At 35.2% G+C, this 17,073-nt stretch overlaps 2 protein-coding genes across 4 annotated transcripts; one reads left to right on the top strand and one right to left on the bottom strand.

Annotated features, from left to right (window-relative positions):
* The first annotated feature begins 5,733 nt into the window (after positions 1-5,733).
* LOC145043348 (protein RER1A-like) lies at positions 5,734-10,570 on the top strand. 3 transcript variants are annotated; one of them, XM_078991979.1, is made up of 4 exons: positions 5,734-6,220; positions 6,289-6,469; positions 6,562-6,643; positions 10,439-10,570. In XM_078991979.1, exons 1-4 carry the CDS (start codon positions 5,847-5,849, stop codon positions 10,519-10,521), a joined length of 720 nt encoding a protein of 239 aa, XP_078848105.1. In that variant the 5' UTR covers positions 5,734-5,846; the 3' UTR covers positions 10,522-10,570. The 3 variants fall into 3 exon arrangements, with proteins under 3 accessions (XP_078848105.1, XP_078848107.1, XP_078848106.1); XM_078991981.1 differs by having other exon boundaries at positions 6,552-6,643; positions 10,439-10,528; XM_078991980.1 differs by lacking the exon at positions 10,439-10,570 and having other exon boundaries at positions 6,552-7,350.
* Positions 7,234-10,198, bottom strand: LOC145043347 (low-temperature-induced cysteine proteinase-like). The gene is made up of 5 exons (XM_078991977.1): positions 9,618-10,198; positions 8,831-9,066; positions 8,580-8,720; positions 8,010-8,459; positions 7,234-7,516 (listed from the first exon to the last, which is right to left on the bottom strand). The coding sequence occupies exons 1-5, from the start codon at positions 10,099-10,101 to the stop codon at positions 7,436-7,438; spliced, it is 1,392 nt and encodes a 463-aa protein (XP_078848103.1). The 5' UTR covers positions 10,102-10,198; the 3' UTR covers positions 7,234-7,435.
* Positions 10,571-17,073: the final 6,503 nt, after the last annotated feature.

Here is a 17,073-nt window from a genome sequence, read left to right as displayed (position 1 = left end):
GAAAACAGGAGTTATACTTTGCAAATTCGTAAGGGTTGAAAAGTTGTTTTGCTATAATTAAGGGAGAGAATATTATGCTTCATTTCAAATCTAAAGGCTTAGATTGTGAAATTTTAATAAATTTATTCAAGGATACATAGTGTGTTCTCAATTTTGATTATGATTATGGCATCCTTCTTCATAGTTTGAATTAGGAGAATGTGACACATAAAATATTATGGCAGAAGATTGATAAAGTATCATATCTTTATGTAGGACATTATGCATCATGTCCCATACGCTTTCGGTATAGGATCGATTGCAAATACTATAATATTTGACCATTCTAAAATTTTCAAAATGTCTAGCGCATTAAGAGGGAAAAAGGACTAGAATCGGTTTTGACTAAAATAATTAAACAACTATCAAAGGACGAGCCAAAATTCGCTGAAGATTGGTTGCTTGTGAGTAGTTGGAAGTATGGTATTGGATGGACCATATCGACATTATTATGAATAGATAAGATTCTATTAAGAAGGAGTTGTCATATGGCAAATATGGAAATGTTTCCATATTAGGAGTTGGATATTGAGAATCTATGTCTAGATTAGAAACTTTTATGCAAGAAGGATGTTAAAAGGAATGTACTTTGAGTGAGAGACATCATATCTATAGAATTGTTTCTGATAGAGATTGGCCAAGTCTTGATGATTTTGAGCTATGACTTTACGAAAGGATCATTTCATAAAATATTAGTATCTAGCATATTCTGTAAGTGGCAAGAATTTGATATTTTTATGCTTATGATAAGGATTGGGAATTGTGAAATGAGTATGATTGGAAATGTGTTCATTTGATCTATTTCACAAAGTAAGGACCATAAGTAAACATTGTGTGCATGCTAAGAGCATGAGACAATTGTTGTTATAATTCAAGTAAAAAATTGATTACCCGAAACAACAAATAATGAGTAATCAATATGGTGATTAAATAAAAGGTGTTTTATTTATACTCAAAGGTTTGGGGCCATATAGGATTAGTATTATTCTTGTGTTTCACTTTGCATGTTTTGACTTCCTGAATAATTAAATTATTTCAGATAATCAAATTATTCGAACGGTCCACAGTCGTTCATATGTTGGAAGTAGGTATGAATGAAGACTGTCATGAACTGGTGTGTGGATTGTCTAAAGTGTATTAGACATAAGCAAATGTTTGCTGCAACGTTCATGAGTGCTTATGATATGATTTGAGCATTGGAATAAACCCACACTCAATTGGATCACTTCATGGATTTTATCATGAGTGATTGGTGAGACGATAATATCTTATATTCTTGAAACTGAGATGTGTGAGTCGTATCTTGCGAGTCGGTTTGATAATATGTAAACGCACCAGTAACTTGGTGTTATAAAACATATTGTTGTGTGTGATTCGGTGAGTGAGTGCAAGCAAACATTGAATCAAAGTTGATCCATTCCTTTTATCTAAAGTGGGATGAAAGCGATATCTGTGGGACCCTCGATGATTTAGTGATGACACCCTAAGTGCTTGGCCAAGCAGGGACTAAGTTGATGTGTTCAACTGTAGTCTGTTGTCCATCGTCATAAATCATAAATCGTGAAACAACACATAGACAAAGAGAATGATTTAAATCCATGTCTCAGTCTATACGATATCTAGAATGAAGGAATATATGATCCCTTATCTAAAGGACACATATCTGATAAGATAAGAGTTGACAACGGCTTTGAAAGCTACGATTGCAGATTAGGATCTGAAGTCATACGCATAATAGTTATTAGACTTATCCAAGTGGGAGACTATTGGATTAGTGTCTAAGTCCATAACTATTTTGGTATGTACTTGACCCGATGGTGCATGGTCCTTTTGGGTTGCCTTCACCAAAGCAACTTGATAGGATGAATTATGGAAAGAGAAAGGATTAATTATGATTTATTAATATATTATGAGAATAATATATTAATGGAGAAATCATATTGTTTAATTAATATTAGTCAATAATTAATTAAGAATTAATTTTGTGGCTAAAAGACATTAATTAAACTTAAGGGACTAGAACTATCAATTGTATGATAGTTGAATATTGGGCTAATGGACTCCATATTAGAGGGGTGGATGAACTCTATGGGTAAACCCATTAGAAATCATCCTAGGCCTCTAAGGAGGGAGTCCATGGGTTGCTTAGGGCCTAAGCAGTCAAATTAGGGTTTCCTTGTTAGATAACCCTAATAGCCTCATTATTTAAGGATCCCTAGAGCACCAAAAACGTGGCCAAGAGTTTCCCTAGGGTTTCCATGCGTTTTTTGGTGCCTCCTCTCTTCTCATTCTTCATCCTCTTGCTCTTGGTGTTTGTGAGCCATTAGAGGAGTGACACATGTGACTCTAAGCTTTTTAAAGTCATTACAAGGAGGATTTGAGATTATTATTGCTACATAACAATCAAGGTATGATCTAAACCCTAATTCATATATTAATATTGATTATCATATGCTAGATCTAGGGTTTAAAGTATTGGATGAATTGCATGTACAATAGAGAAACCTAGATCCAAGCATTAGGGTTTGCATGAGCACATAGGATGTTCTTATGGCTAAAACCCATCACTTTTATACCGAGGATCCTCCTCGATCCGTATGAGGGACAAGGACTGCGATTTCGATAGGATCCACTATCCTTATTGGAGGACCCTATTCCATATTCATGTCCGGTCCAACGATTGGTCTAGAAGATAATGCTATGGCCGTGCTCTTTGTCGCCTGGAGCTGTTATCCTTGGACTATAGCTAAAGGACAAAGCCTGGCGAGGGCGAACTTCCTACGTGGTCGCCTCACAGGAGTCCGGGGTTGCCGAAGCGACCGAGTCGCTGGCCCGCGCTCCGTTAGGAAGTCCTCGTCGGGGGCTCTCTTGTTTTTGGCCCGCTCTGAGGGGCACATCATCAATGTGCATCCAAGGCCTTAAAGGCTTAGAATGTCGAATCCAAGCTTGTAATGGGGCTTAACTCACAAAAGAAGGTTCATACTTGCTAAAGCTAGAGACTTTAAAGATATAAAGACCAAGTAAGTTCAGATCTGAAGTTGCAACTTCAAATCCTAGCTCATACCCAAAATAGGTAACATAAAATGCTAGAAAAGCCCTAATCTTCGACATAATGAGATCTAGAAGGAAAGAAAGTCAAGGTAACAACTTGTTACCTTTAAACTGATGCCAAGAAGCAGAAGAGTCAGATCTACTAGCTCCTCTTGCACTACTCCTTTTATACTTCAAGTCTTCTTCTTGCAAAACACCTTCCAAGCTTGAAAATCACACAAGAATGGAGCACACACATGAATTAGGGTTTCTGGATGCACAAGGAGCTATAAGGGAGGCTAAGGGAGGCTAACGACCCTTTAAATCGAGTGCAAAACCTCGAAAATTAGGGTTTCATCCTCCAGCTCCAACTCGTCGAGTCATGTCTTGTAACGCCTGTGTTTCTGGGCCTGTCATTAATGTTGATATAATAGTCTAGGTTAACCTTTGTAACCCGTTTTGAAATAATAGAAGTGTATTATTTGAGTATTATGTGTTTTGTGCTTAATTGTTTAATTATGTGGTTTGATTAATTAAGAATAAAAATAAGCGTTAAAATTTAAGTGTAAAATAAACTCGTTATCTTTGGATAATGTTGTAGTAGTTGAAACGAGGTTTCCGAATATATATAGAACGCTCAAATCTGACTTCGTATGAGGAAGTTATGATTTATTGAAGTTTTGACTTAGCGGTATGCAGCCCGAAATACTCGATTTGAGATCGAGCGGTTTTTAGCCAAAACAATCTAAACGAGAATCGAAGATCTCGTTGTTGGTATCGAAGCGATGAAAAGTTAGGCAAGAACGGACGTCAAACGAAGAAGTTATGAATTTATAACGAATTTTTCTGTCCCGGCCTATTAAAAATAATTAATAAAAATAAATTCAAAATTAGCCGACGGAGTCTAAACGAAAGTTGTAGAGCGTAGTCTCACCTACGCGTGGATGTAAAGAACATCGAAAACGGAGTTCGTATGAAGAAGATATGAATTTTCAAAGTTTATTAAATAATTAATATTAAAATTTAATTATAAAATCCGGTATTATCCGAAGAGGAGTCACCGAGCATATCCGAAGTACGCCCAGCGTACAACGAAGCATGACGACCTTCGCACTCGAGTTCTTCAGATGACGCACGCCATAATGACTTCGGACGCATACGCCCAGCGTACGTGCGAGGCTCAGCCTCCTATAAATGGATAGTTTATGCACATCAAACATACATACATACACACACACACACACTCAAACAATATATAAAATAACATTTTGTTTTTCTAAAACAACTTTGATGACAAAATATGCATGTAAATTTTGTCACATAAAATAACAATTAAAACCATTTTAAAGTTGTGATAGAAATTATGTAAAGAATTTTCTTACAAAAAAGAAAATCATTCATATTTTTCAAAAGCAAAGTTTATGCCAAATAATATAATAATCTAATGCAAAAATAGCTCTGGTACAAATTATTGTTGTTTTATTCAAAAAATCATTTTCCTAAAAATGCTAAAATGAAAGAGTTATAAACTTTGAAGACTGTGATTCCTTTCGGGAGGTTGAAAGTTTATGCAGATGAAAAACGACTCAAAGTAAAGTTTCTCAAGAAGTCTCCACCAAGCAAGAGTAAACCACCAAAAATGCTAGTCTTCACTTGTACATAAGTTGTTATTAAGCCTTAATAATTTCTCCTTTCTTCATTTGTAGATTGGAAAATGATCTCAAAGCTGTGAATGGATGAATTTGGAAAATCAATGGAGTTAACGATGCTTGTAAATGAGCTTTTTGTTGTTGGATTCGACAACGATGACGAAAACACACGGTAATCTTAGAAAGAGCGCAAGAAAAAAGACTAGGATTTTTACATATTAACTTAGATCATATAATATACATTAGTTTAGATGTAATCTTCAGAAAAATCCTAATATTTTGGTTATTGGTAAAAAAAAAAAAGTAATTAAAAAACCCTAAAATTTTGATCAATTAACGAAGAAAGCTCTAAAATTTGGCTCAACCAATGAAAAATACGAGATACCGGCTAACTCTGTGAAACCGACCACAAAGCATTATTCCGAAGTTTTAGCCGGTAATCTGTCTTTTTTTTATAAATAAAATTTAATTTGAGATTAAAATGTAAAGTTTATTAGAGAATTCTCCGATTATATATCAACAAACTAGGTGTGAAACCCGTGTATTACACGGGTTGGTTAAAAAAAATATATCAAAGTTTAAATATTAAGAATTTTTTAAAATAAATTTTCAAAATAAATATACATATTCAAATAAAAAAAAATCACTATTGAGAAGATCATCCATAATATCAATGATTGTTTTGTCATATTCATTAAATTTATTATCATATTCAATGTATTTTAATATATCTTATGTATTTTTTAAAATTCTTTACATTTATTATCACATTAAATATATTTTTAATACTTTACATATATAAATTTAGTATTATGTGGCATATTAATGGATTTAATTCAAAAAAAAAAAACTACAAAATGACATGTGAATTTAAATTTAATCAAAAATTTTACAAAATTAGATGTGTCAAATGAGAAGATGAGATTTGACAAAATGATCTTTTATTTATTAGAATAGATTTAATAAATATATAAATGGGTTATAGGTCTATGACTTCATGATCACACGAGAGAAGTAAGAAGCCCAAAGGCATAAAGTAACTGCCAGAGGAAGATGTTGGTGATGACAGTTGTTTTACCCTCGAAAGAAATTCGAAAAATACTAATAAATAAATAAAGGAGTGAAAACATGAATGTCACTAGCGGTGGCGATGGTGGTGGAGACGACAACGTTCACACATCCTCCGCCCTGACCAACTGGACGTACACCGTCTCCCAAAGATACCAACACCTTCTCGACAAGTCAACACCATACGTCCGCCACCGTTGGATCGGTTTCGGCGTCGTCTTGTTCATCTACGTCCTCCGTGTTTCCTTCGTTCACGGTTACTACATCGTAACATACGGCCTAGGGATCTACATTCTTCAGCTCTTCATCACTTTCCTTTCGCCTCAGGTTGATCCCGAATTTGACGAAGAACCTTTCGATGGCCTTTCCCTACCTACCCATGGATCCGAAGAATTCCGCCCCTTCGTTCGTCGTCTTCCCGAATTCAAGTTCTGGTGCGTCCCACATTTTGACCTAATTCTCGTATGTTATTTTCGATTGATTCTATTGCAATTGGCTACAGGTATTCAATTACAAAAGCAGCTTGCCTTGCTTTCGTGTTGACATTCTTCCGTGTATTTGATGTTCCTGTATTTTGGCCGATTCTATTGTTCTATTGGATTGTGTTGTTTGTTGCAACAATGAGGAGACAGATAAGGCATATGATAAAGCATAGATATGTTCCCTACACTTTTGGCAAACGGGTAACAAAATTATACCTAAACTTCTCAGATTAATCTCGATCCTGTAAACTGATTGGATGATGCATTTCTCATCTGTTTCTAGCGTTACACAGGAAGGACTGAAGAAGTGGTTCATGATGCATCCCCTGTTGCAAGTTGAATCTTTCATTTGGTCACATTTGTTGCATTTTACAGGTATATTGAACCAATTAGATGATTATTATAAGTTAAAATAGCGATTTCATTAACTGAATTTGTTATACATTACAATCCTGCAATATTGAAAAACAAATTGTTAGTTGCCTTAATTGTTATAACGATTTATATGGTCAGACTGTTTGCCATTTTGAAACATGATCATTTGGGGAAAATTGTATAGAAATAACGAAGTACTTTTTGTTTGATTCATATTAAATAATGCATTGTTGTAACTTTATGATGATCGATTGATACCAAAGCAGATTATCAAACAAAGATAATGATGTCACATAAATATGAAAGGTTTGTAGTTATCAAAATAAAGAAGAGTGTGACAAAACATCTCCATTGATGGCTGGTTTTGGACCAATCAACTTACCTTTAGAAGCTTCCTTCCTAAATAGACTCCGCTTATTTCTTTTTTACTTTATGTGAGTATGTGACAAAGACATAATAGGAACAATTAATAGAAAAGGCAACTTTGTGTATATAATCTATGCATATGAATTATCTATGCATGAAATGTAAGAATGTATGTTGTAAAAAGAAGCTGAAATTAACCAAATAACAAGGGGGAGAGAGCAAGATTGTCATAAAAGATTATTTGCAGACTTAGATTAAAGTTGTGGAAATAGCAGGGAATCTGTTCAAATGCAATAAATAGTACAGGAAGAATCAATGCCAGAGTATTTACAAATCAAAAATCTGATAAACAAAACTATCATATCAGATTTCAACCCCTCAAAGCAAATCGTGATCACCTCTCTCTCTCTCTTCATCTTTCACCTCTTAAGCAATGTTCCTCTTTGCCTTGGTTGGTGTTGCAAGAATCCTCTTGATTGCCATTGTTTCCAACGGGCTGTTCTTGCTCTGTTTTCATCAACAATCAAACCATCAATCAAATACAAAACAACACAAACATCCAAATGAAAGGGTATTCACGTCTTTTTCACATACTCCTTCAACTTTTTCGAATGACACAAAAATTACAAATTGTAATTCTAGTCCAATTAAATTTACTAATTTGTACAATTCAATGCACAAAAATTGCAATACGAGCAAACTTGTTCTCTCATGTCATATGACATGATAGAACCCAAACACGCTACCGTGTTCCTAATATAACAAACTTTTTGTATGATACAAAAAGTTTGTTATTTTGTTACATAGGATATGACAGAACAATCTAGCATTGCAAACCAATACAATGCTAGTCTGTCGTATCCTATGTAACAAACATGAGCTTAAGGTAACAAACTTTTTGAATGGTACAAAAAGTTTGTTATCTTGTTATATAGGATAGGACAAAGTCTGTCCTATCCTACATAACAAACAAGAGCTTAGTTTAAGGTAACAGACTAACCTTTGAGCAAGTACCCCTGCGCACATCGCAAATAGGGTAATCATGTGGGCAGCAACTATAATGATCCTCACAGCAAGTAGCTCCCTCCAACGGGCAGCAGCCCCAAGCAAAGCAATAACCATAATACTCATAGATACAGCAGCAGGTAGTTCCTTCCGGGCAGGTGCTGTACTCATCACAAACCGTTTCAGGTGTGACCGGCGATGGTGGAGATGGGCCAGGATTCGGTGGGTTTTGCCCCGTCTTAATAGGGTAGGACGGCTCCATTGCTATACCACAAAGCCCTGTTTTATCCGCAATGTTTCTTTCCATTTTCAAGTAACCTGATTCACCCCACTCCGCTCCCCATGAGTTCTTCACTATCCAATAGTCTTTCCCGTCTTGGGTCCCGTACCCAACTGCCAGCACACCATGGTCTAAAGCGGTCCCACATTGTCCTGTGAACACACCCTGCAATAATCCCAACCAATCATAGGTTAGATACAGAGGTTGAGTAAAAGAAATAGTAAATATGAATAAGTAAACATTTTGGAAAATAAAAATTTTGAAAAAGCGTTTGGTTGACATTACCGAAGTGTAGAACTGAAAATCGCGACCACCGGCTTCAATAGCAACGGATACAGGCTGGTTTGAGACGGCCTTTTTCAATGCTGACTCATCGTTGACTGGAACATCTTCATAACCATCAATGGAAACGACCTTTGCGTTCTTCTGTATAAACCAAAATTACATAACAAAAAACACCAAAGTTAAATAAAGTAAAGTGAATCCGGATTAACTTAAAAATGGTGAAAGTTAGTTATTATTGGGTATGAACGAACCCTGTAGGTGTCACATTTCCCATCTCTTCCTGTGTAGGGGTAGTCTTCTTCGGTGTCAATTCCACCATTTTTGATGATGAATTCGAATGCGTAGTCCATGAGACCTCCATTGCATCCTTCATTGTAAGAGGTATCACAGTCCACAAGCTCTTGTTCTGAGATGGAAATCAAATCGCCTGTCACGATCTGGTTGATCCCTTCCACTGATCCTGTGGTTGAAAACGCCCAACAACTCCCTACAATAAAACATGAACATCAAAGAGCCAAATACATGAATTGAATTCCTTTCACTAAAGAGCCAAATATTGGATTGGTTTGATTAGTGGTTGTACAAATGAAAAAGAAACTATTTTTTTTTAATGAATGATGTGGTTGGTTGTGGTTCATGATTCATGAACGTTGATAATAGGTAGCCACTGAAGTTACATATTGCTGTTTACTTTAAAAAAGAGTATGGATAGGTTTGATAAGATCTATGATTGTATTATTAAAGTTATAAATAACAAAAGTAAATTACGTTATTGTCCTTCTTTGTTTACCAATTATCCAAATCATCGATAAGCTACGACACATACTATGATTTTGACTATGAACAAAACTGATTCGAGTAAAGCACGCCTAACTACTATTCTAATTACCTAAATACCCTTCACTGATACAGGGTTATTTTCGTCAATATGAGTTATATACGTCAGTCATGATTCATGATGCATATACTTTTTTGTTCATGATTGCGATTATGTTATCGACACTTTTTCAAAGTAATTGTGGAAAGGAAATAACTTACCACAGCTTCCTTGATCTTTGACCGGGGAAACGGCGCCTTTTGTTCTCCAATCAATCGATTCCGGCAAGTTATCGGCGGGGCTGGCGGCGTACCGGTCGCTCTTAGCCTTGGAAACCTTCTTCTTAGCGTCGATCGTCTTGATTCCGGTGTAGGTTTTCCGGTACTCTTCGTTTGTCAGATCGGCGAACTTGTTAAGTCCAAGCTTATAGGAATGGTCGCCGGAGTTGTGTTCGTCGATGAACTTGAGGTTATCCTTGAAGATCTGAAACCTCCTGTCCTTTTCCCCAAGAGCGTTGTAGGTTTTACCGTGTTTCACGAGCCATGACTCGTACATAGCATTGACTTCATCGTCAGTACGCCAGTTGGTGGAAGAGGAATCGCCGGTCATATGTGTGGCGTCGTAGCCGATGATCGACATGTCGAGGGCGGAGGAGACGGCGAAGAGGGCGAAAAGGAAGAGGATAGCCATGGATACGACCTTCATGGTTGCAGGCGGAGGAGATGGGATAGAGAGATGAGAATAATGGAGTGAGAATGGTGGGGATAGGGTGTTTGGTTTTATAATGGGAAAAGGAGATGGGGATTGGAATACTTAATTCGAATTTTAAATGAATTATATAACGAGTGGATAGATGAAAAGTGGTATCAAATTATTTGATATTTTCGAAAGATGAATTTATACGTATTTCCAAGTATTTTGTATAAACATTATGGGATCCCAAACATTATCTACTAGAAGATTTTTTTGTTTTGAAAAAAAAAAAAAAAAAAAAAAAAAAAAAAAAAAAAAAAAAAAATCTGAAGGAGTGAAGTGTGAATAGTTTGCAGGAGAAGATGCGATTGGTGGAAAATCCAAAAAGTTAGGCCCAACAAGTCGCACATGTCGCTTGCTTCACGTTTGTAATCACTATTAATGGTTGAATTGTACATTAATAAGGTATTTCTGATCAAATTAATTTTGTTTGGTACTAATCAGATATTTCAGATCACACATGTATATGTATTCTTTAATAAGCAAAAATATATTTTGTATTTTGGATTTTTAATTTCAGATGGAAAAAAGAAAGGAAAATTATTCCAAATTTTAAAAAACGTATATATGATATTTGATGAGCAAATCCAATATTTCTAAAAAAGATTTTGGTTTTTACTGAAAGCTAAAAAAAGTTATGAAAAAAAAAACACATTAAAAATAGATTAGGATACAAGAATTATTTGAAAATCTAAACATTTTGGATTTAGAGATGTAGAAAAAATTATACTGAGAAATATTTATGCAAATGTAAAAAACATTGAGTTGTGTTTAGCAATTAGTTGATAGTTGATAGTTGGAAGTCGTAACTTTTATTTATGTAAAAATGTTCTACAAAATTAGATGTTAGCTTTTAAAAGTCTCAAAATACCTAAAAACATCACAAGCTAAAAGCTATTTAACGTAGATTTTTGATTATTAGTATTTTGTTTAAAATAAAAGTTAAAATCTTATATTGGACATGTTTGATACAAAACGTTTGAGAGCTTTTAGCTTCTGACGTTTAACAAAACAGTCTGTTTTATATAAAAAGTTTTGCTTTGCACTACAAACTTTTAACATTTAGTTTAAACAAAATGTTGAATATCTGAAAGTTATATCATACAGTTTTTAACAAAACGCTACAAACCACCAGCTAGTTTGCCAAACACGTCTACTATCGAACGAAACATTTTTTTTTTCGAGTTTTTTTTAAAGCTAAAAGTTAAAACTGTTTAGAAGTTCTTGTGATATGGTACCCAACACACCCATAATATATTATGGAATCCAAAATACATGTTTTGAAATTAAAGCTCACTAGATAAATGTATATAAAAGTTGGGTTATATTTGAATATTTCTCATAGTAGATTATCGAATCCAAAATACATGTTTTGAATATTTCTCATATAATATCCAGAGTTGTTAAATGAGATTGTATTTATGAATGTTGATATTGTTAAAACGAATTTGTTTGATATTTTTAATTCAAAATAGTTCGATTTATTAGTTAAGGTAGATATTTATTGGTTGGATTTATGATTAGCCCGAAGAAGTCAAGTCTCATACAAATTGTCCTCTTGCTCTTTTCTTGCTTTAAACTCAACATTTTCTTACTTTCGTCTAAATGCCCTATGATAATTTTGGAATTATATTTAACATGTTCCATAGTGTCCCAGTTTGTACAATTAAACTTTTAGTTAGATATTACCTAAATATTATATAATCCGATAAGAGAAATCAAATAGTCAAATTATCTTTGCTATTTTATATTTTTATATAGACAAAACTGCGAATTTGGTCCTTGTGGTTTGCCAAAACCTTTGGATAGGGTCCAAATAGTTTCCAGCTTGCACCAAATGTCCAAAATCAAGGTTTTCTTGGGTTTTTAGTCCATTCCGTCATTGACCGTTTGTTTGGGGCCGTTAGTGCCTTCACGTGCCCTCCATGTGAGGGCATTTTGGTCATTTTAGGTCAGCCTCCGTTGCCGCCACTTCAATTAATAAGAGTTCAGACTGTACTCACTCCTTCGTCTTCTACTCATTCCTCACTCCTTGTCTTCTACTCATACCTCTTGATTCAAACGCAAAAACCCTAACGATCATCTGAAACTTTGAAAATGTGGGGACTTAGAAATGTTGGAGAGATTGTCAACGTTCAAGAAGTTTATGGTAAGATTCAAACTTAGAAAAACTCTGTATTTTATGATCAAGCTTCAAACTTTGAAAAACTCTAACTAATAATCGTCTCTTTCTGTTTTGAAGATGGTTACCCTAACATATTCTCTATTGAACTTCATCACGGAGGGAGTTTCACAAAGTTTCCAAATATCAGGTATATTAATGGCCAAGTAAGGTACTTTGATGTTGTCGACATTGATGAATTTTCTGTTCATGAACTAGACTCGATGATGAGAGAATTAGGGTATGATGGTACTGAAATCATGTATTACCATTTCCGTTTGCCTAATGAAGGATTTGACTTTGGACTCCGAGCATTAGGTAACGATGATGATGTGCGTAATCTCTCACGATATGTTACCCATAATAACAAAATGATTAAAGTGTACACAGAGCATGGTCAAACGAACTTGCTTACATATTTTATGTCCCCAACTGGTCCAAAAAGGGTTATAATAGAAGACATGGAGAAGCAGGATTGCATTAGACCCTCATCACCTGTAGTTGCTCATGAAGTGGTAACTCCAATCCAAATTGATGTTGGTGAGGGTGATTTAGGGTTAGCATTAACCTTATACAAATCAGCAACACCTGAATTTAGTAGGTCTAAAGGTTGGAAACATAGTAAAGGGGCATCGTCTTGTAGTAGAATGCTTAAATTGGATTGGGAAGGTGCTGAAAAAACAATGGCAAGTGGTGAAGTTGATAAGGGTAAGGGTGTAGAAGGATTTGTAGATGAATTTGTTGTAGTTGATGCAGAAAAAGAATTAAACAAAGAGATTGATGTGAATGAAGAACTTGATGTGAACAAATCCAATGGTGAGGGTGTAGAAGGATTTGCAGATGAGGGGTATAGAGTTGTCATGGATAATGATCCTCAAGGAGTCAATGAATTTTCAACTAACATCAACATAGATGATGAGTTAATGACAAACTTTCAACCTTTTGAAGGGTTTGAAGATGAAGATAGCATCCCATTTAATGGGTTTGAAGGCCAAGATAATATTCCTTTCAATGATGAGTGCAGACAAGAGGAGCCTGATGACATTGAGTTTGAGAATCAAAACAGTGAAGATGAAGATAGTGACTTTATGATTGATGAGGACAACATAATTGAAGATGTTGACGTTGACATGGAGGATTTCAATCTAAATATTGATATAGAAGCAGAGTTCAATGGATGTCAAAGAATGGGTGGTCAAAGAAATGAAGATAGTGTTGAAGAAGATGATTTGGAGGTAATTGACAATGACGAGTGGGATTCACTAAGTGATGACTCAGGGGACAACAGGAAAAGAAGAGAAATGATCAAAGTGTTGGGTTATGAGCATTCTAACACTCCTAAGTGTACATGCAACCCTAAATACCTTGGATCTATGTTTTCTCTATTATACATGCAAATATGAACATCCAAGGTATTATCCTAATCTAGCATACAAAATAATGGATATAACAAGATAGAATACATACCTCTTTGATAGTGCTTGTCTTCATGAAGCTTGAGTGCTTAGTGCCCCAAGTGTGACACCTCAAATGGTTCACACAACACCATAAGCACTTGGAATAACTTAGAGAGAAAATTAGAACACTTCATGAAATCGTGTAGCCCTCATACATACACATAGTGTTAGTGTCGTCACGATTTCTTGAGCCATGGGTTTCTTTTATATGGTGGCTATTAGGGTTACACCATGTAACTCATGACTTTACCCATTCCTTATGCTCCATGGGTTTTAACCTCCATGGAGTATCCATGGGTCACCCCATGGACTTAGTCCAACATAAGGAATCTTGGATCACAAGCCCACATATATAAGAATGAATGATTTACACAATCAACCCATATATTTAATTAGTCTTCTTTTGATCACTTAATTAATTCTAGATTAATTCTTGATCAATACTAATTAAATAATCTCATTATTCTTATTATTAATATACTAGAACTTATAATATATTAATAACCGTAAGTATCTTATTTCTCTCATTAAAGTCTATCCAAGTGCATGATGTCATGCAACCCAAATGGACCATGCCGGGTCGGGTCAAGTCTTACCAATTATAGTTATGGACTTAGACATTAATCCAACAGTCTCCCACTTGGATAAGTCTAAAACTATTATTGCGTATGACTTCAGGAACCAACTAGCAATCGTAGCTCTCAAAGCTTCTGTCGAACTCTGACCTTGTAGATGAACTCTAATCTTTGTCAACGACTTGTCCATTAGATAAGGGATCATATATTCCTCCATTCTAGATATCATATGGACTGAGACATGGATTATAATCATTCTCTCTGTCCATTAGTTGTTTCCCGATTTCCGATTTATGACGACTGACTAATTGAACAAATCAAATCAGTCCTGGCCCGGCCGAGCACTTCCATTTGTCATCATCAAATCATCGAGGGGCCCACAGATATCGCTTTCATCCCGAAGGTAAAAGGAATGGATAAACTTCGACTCATATGGCTTGTTCTACTACTTGTTGAATCATACACAAAGGCACGTTTTATAGCACCGAGTTACCAAATGCAGTTTCGTGCAATCAATGTACAACCAACTCATAGTAACAACTCATATCTCTAGGTTTGAAGAATATAAGATATTATCGTCTCATGATCACTCGTGATAAAATCCATGAAGTGATTCCAATGAGCGCGGGTTGAATCCAATACTCAGAACTTATGAGCACTCATGAGTGTTGTAGCCCTTTGTCCAACATCTTAGACCTCTACAAGCCAACCCATGACAGTCTTAATTCATATCTACTTCCAACATATGACCGACTGTGGATGGTTTGAATAACTTAGTCATTCCGGAAGAATAACCTAGTTTATTCGGGAAGTCAAAACATACAAAGTGAAACACAATAATAATCGAATCCAATATGGTCTAAGAACTTATGAATATAAATAAAACTCCTTTTATTTATCACCATATGATTACACATTATTCATTGTATATTGTTTCAGCTATCAACATTATTCTTGAATTTGAAACAATAGTTGTCCCATGCTTCAAGCATGCACACTATGTTTTCTAAACAATAGTCATGCCATACACCAAGTATGCATACTATGTTTGTCTATGATCTTTACCTTGTGAACTAGATCAATTGAACATAACTTCAATGATTCTCTTTTCACACTCCCAAATCCTTACTGCAAATGCAAGAATTCCAAATTCATGTCATTTACTGAAATTTGTTAGATTCTAAACTTATATGCATCGATCCTCTTGTAATGATTATGCACAAAGTCAAAAAAGACTTAACAACAATCATTACAGAGCATTCCAAAGGAGATCAACTCCTTGGAACCATCCTTCTTGCATTAAGTTTCCTTAATCTTACACAGATTGAAAATTCTAACTTTGAAACATTTCCAGATTCCATTTCGATTCTCACTTCTGAACAAGAGTTGCCTCCTTACAGATTATGTCAATATGGTCCTTCCAGAATTATCACTATACTTCCAACTGTCCTTGAGTAACCAATCTTTGGTAAACCTTAGATTGTCCTCGACAATTGTTTAATCCTTTTAGTCATATCCAGTTCTAAACCTTTTCCATTCTTAATGCCCCAGAGATGAATATAGCACATGTAATCGATTCTATATCCGAAGCATATGGGACACGATTCATGATGTCTCACATAAGACTAAACCAGTCTTTTGCTATAACATTTCCATTTCTATTTGCCAAGTTCTCATAATTCAGATTATGAAAAGGGATGCCGTAATCATAATCGAATTTAAGAACGCAAATAATGGACCCATATACAGAATTTCCTTATGTTGAGCCATTCCAACATGAAATTCATATATATCCTTGACTAAATGATTAAAACCTCATGATCTAAGCTTATAGATTTGAGATGAAGTATAATTTCCTCTCCCTTAATTATAGCAAAACAACTTTTTCCTAGTTGAAACCTTTTTGTTTTCTATAATTAACATTGCTAGCTTGCAATACTTATCGTAATTATCATGCTCCCACTAACATGATGATTATTAGCATAACACTTATGCTCCCACTTGCTTTGACATGTACTCAGAAAGCTCGACTTCTAGAAATCAATACTTTATTGACTTTCTTACCAAAGTTCAGATTTCTGATACTAGATTGTTTTGATAAGATTTTATCAAAAACATACACCTTCCCTTAGATAGCTCATGGGTGTGTCAAAACAATTTTAAGAACTATGAAAAGGGATGCCGTAATCATAGTCTTGATCGTTTTGATCTTTGCCATTTCTCACAAGTCCAAGTTAGTGTGCCGGTAAACCACACACGCTCCACTAACGACTTTGAGAATGCAAATATCACAATTGCTATCTAACTAAAATCTACTTAGTCAAAGTGTTTCCTCACCATCATTTTCATGAATCGGAGAGAAACCTTATGACACTTAGATTTAATGGTGTATGTGTTCTTATCCATGTGAATTGTCATAACCATAGTCACAAGACAAGGATAATGACAAATCCAAACTCATATGGACTGAACTCAATCTTAATTTCTTGCCACCTGGCAGCTCAAGGGCCTACCATTGCTTCCAAGTTGTTGTGCAACCAATTGAGAACTCTAAGAACTCATATGCAAAGCCAACTTTAATTGGAATGGGCACAGAATATGTCAACACGATAGGTTATAAACCTTAAGTCGTGTGCTAGTGAAGAACTTCAGGTTTCATTCTTGATTAGTTCTTGAGAATTTCAAGACCTTTAAGACTCCCACTGTCCTCTTGACCTATAAGACTCCCTTG

Source organism: Lactuca saligna, chromosome 4 (assembly GCF_052625555.1).
Source record: "Lactuca saligna cultivar CGN05327 chromosome 4, ASM5262555v1, whole genome shotgun sequence".
Lineage (NCBI taxonomy): Eukaryota > Viridiplantae > Streptophyta > Magnoliopsida > Asterales > Asteraceae > Lactuca > Lactuca saligna.
Note: the sequence above shows the minus strand (reverse complement) of the source record. Positions and strands in the feature narration are given on the sequence as shown.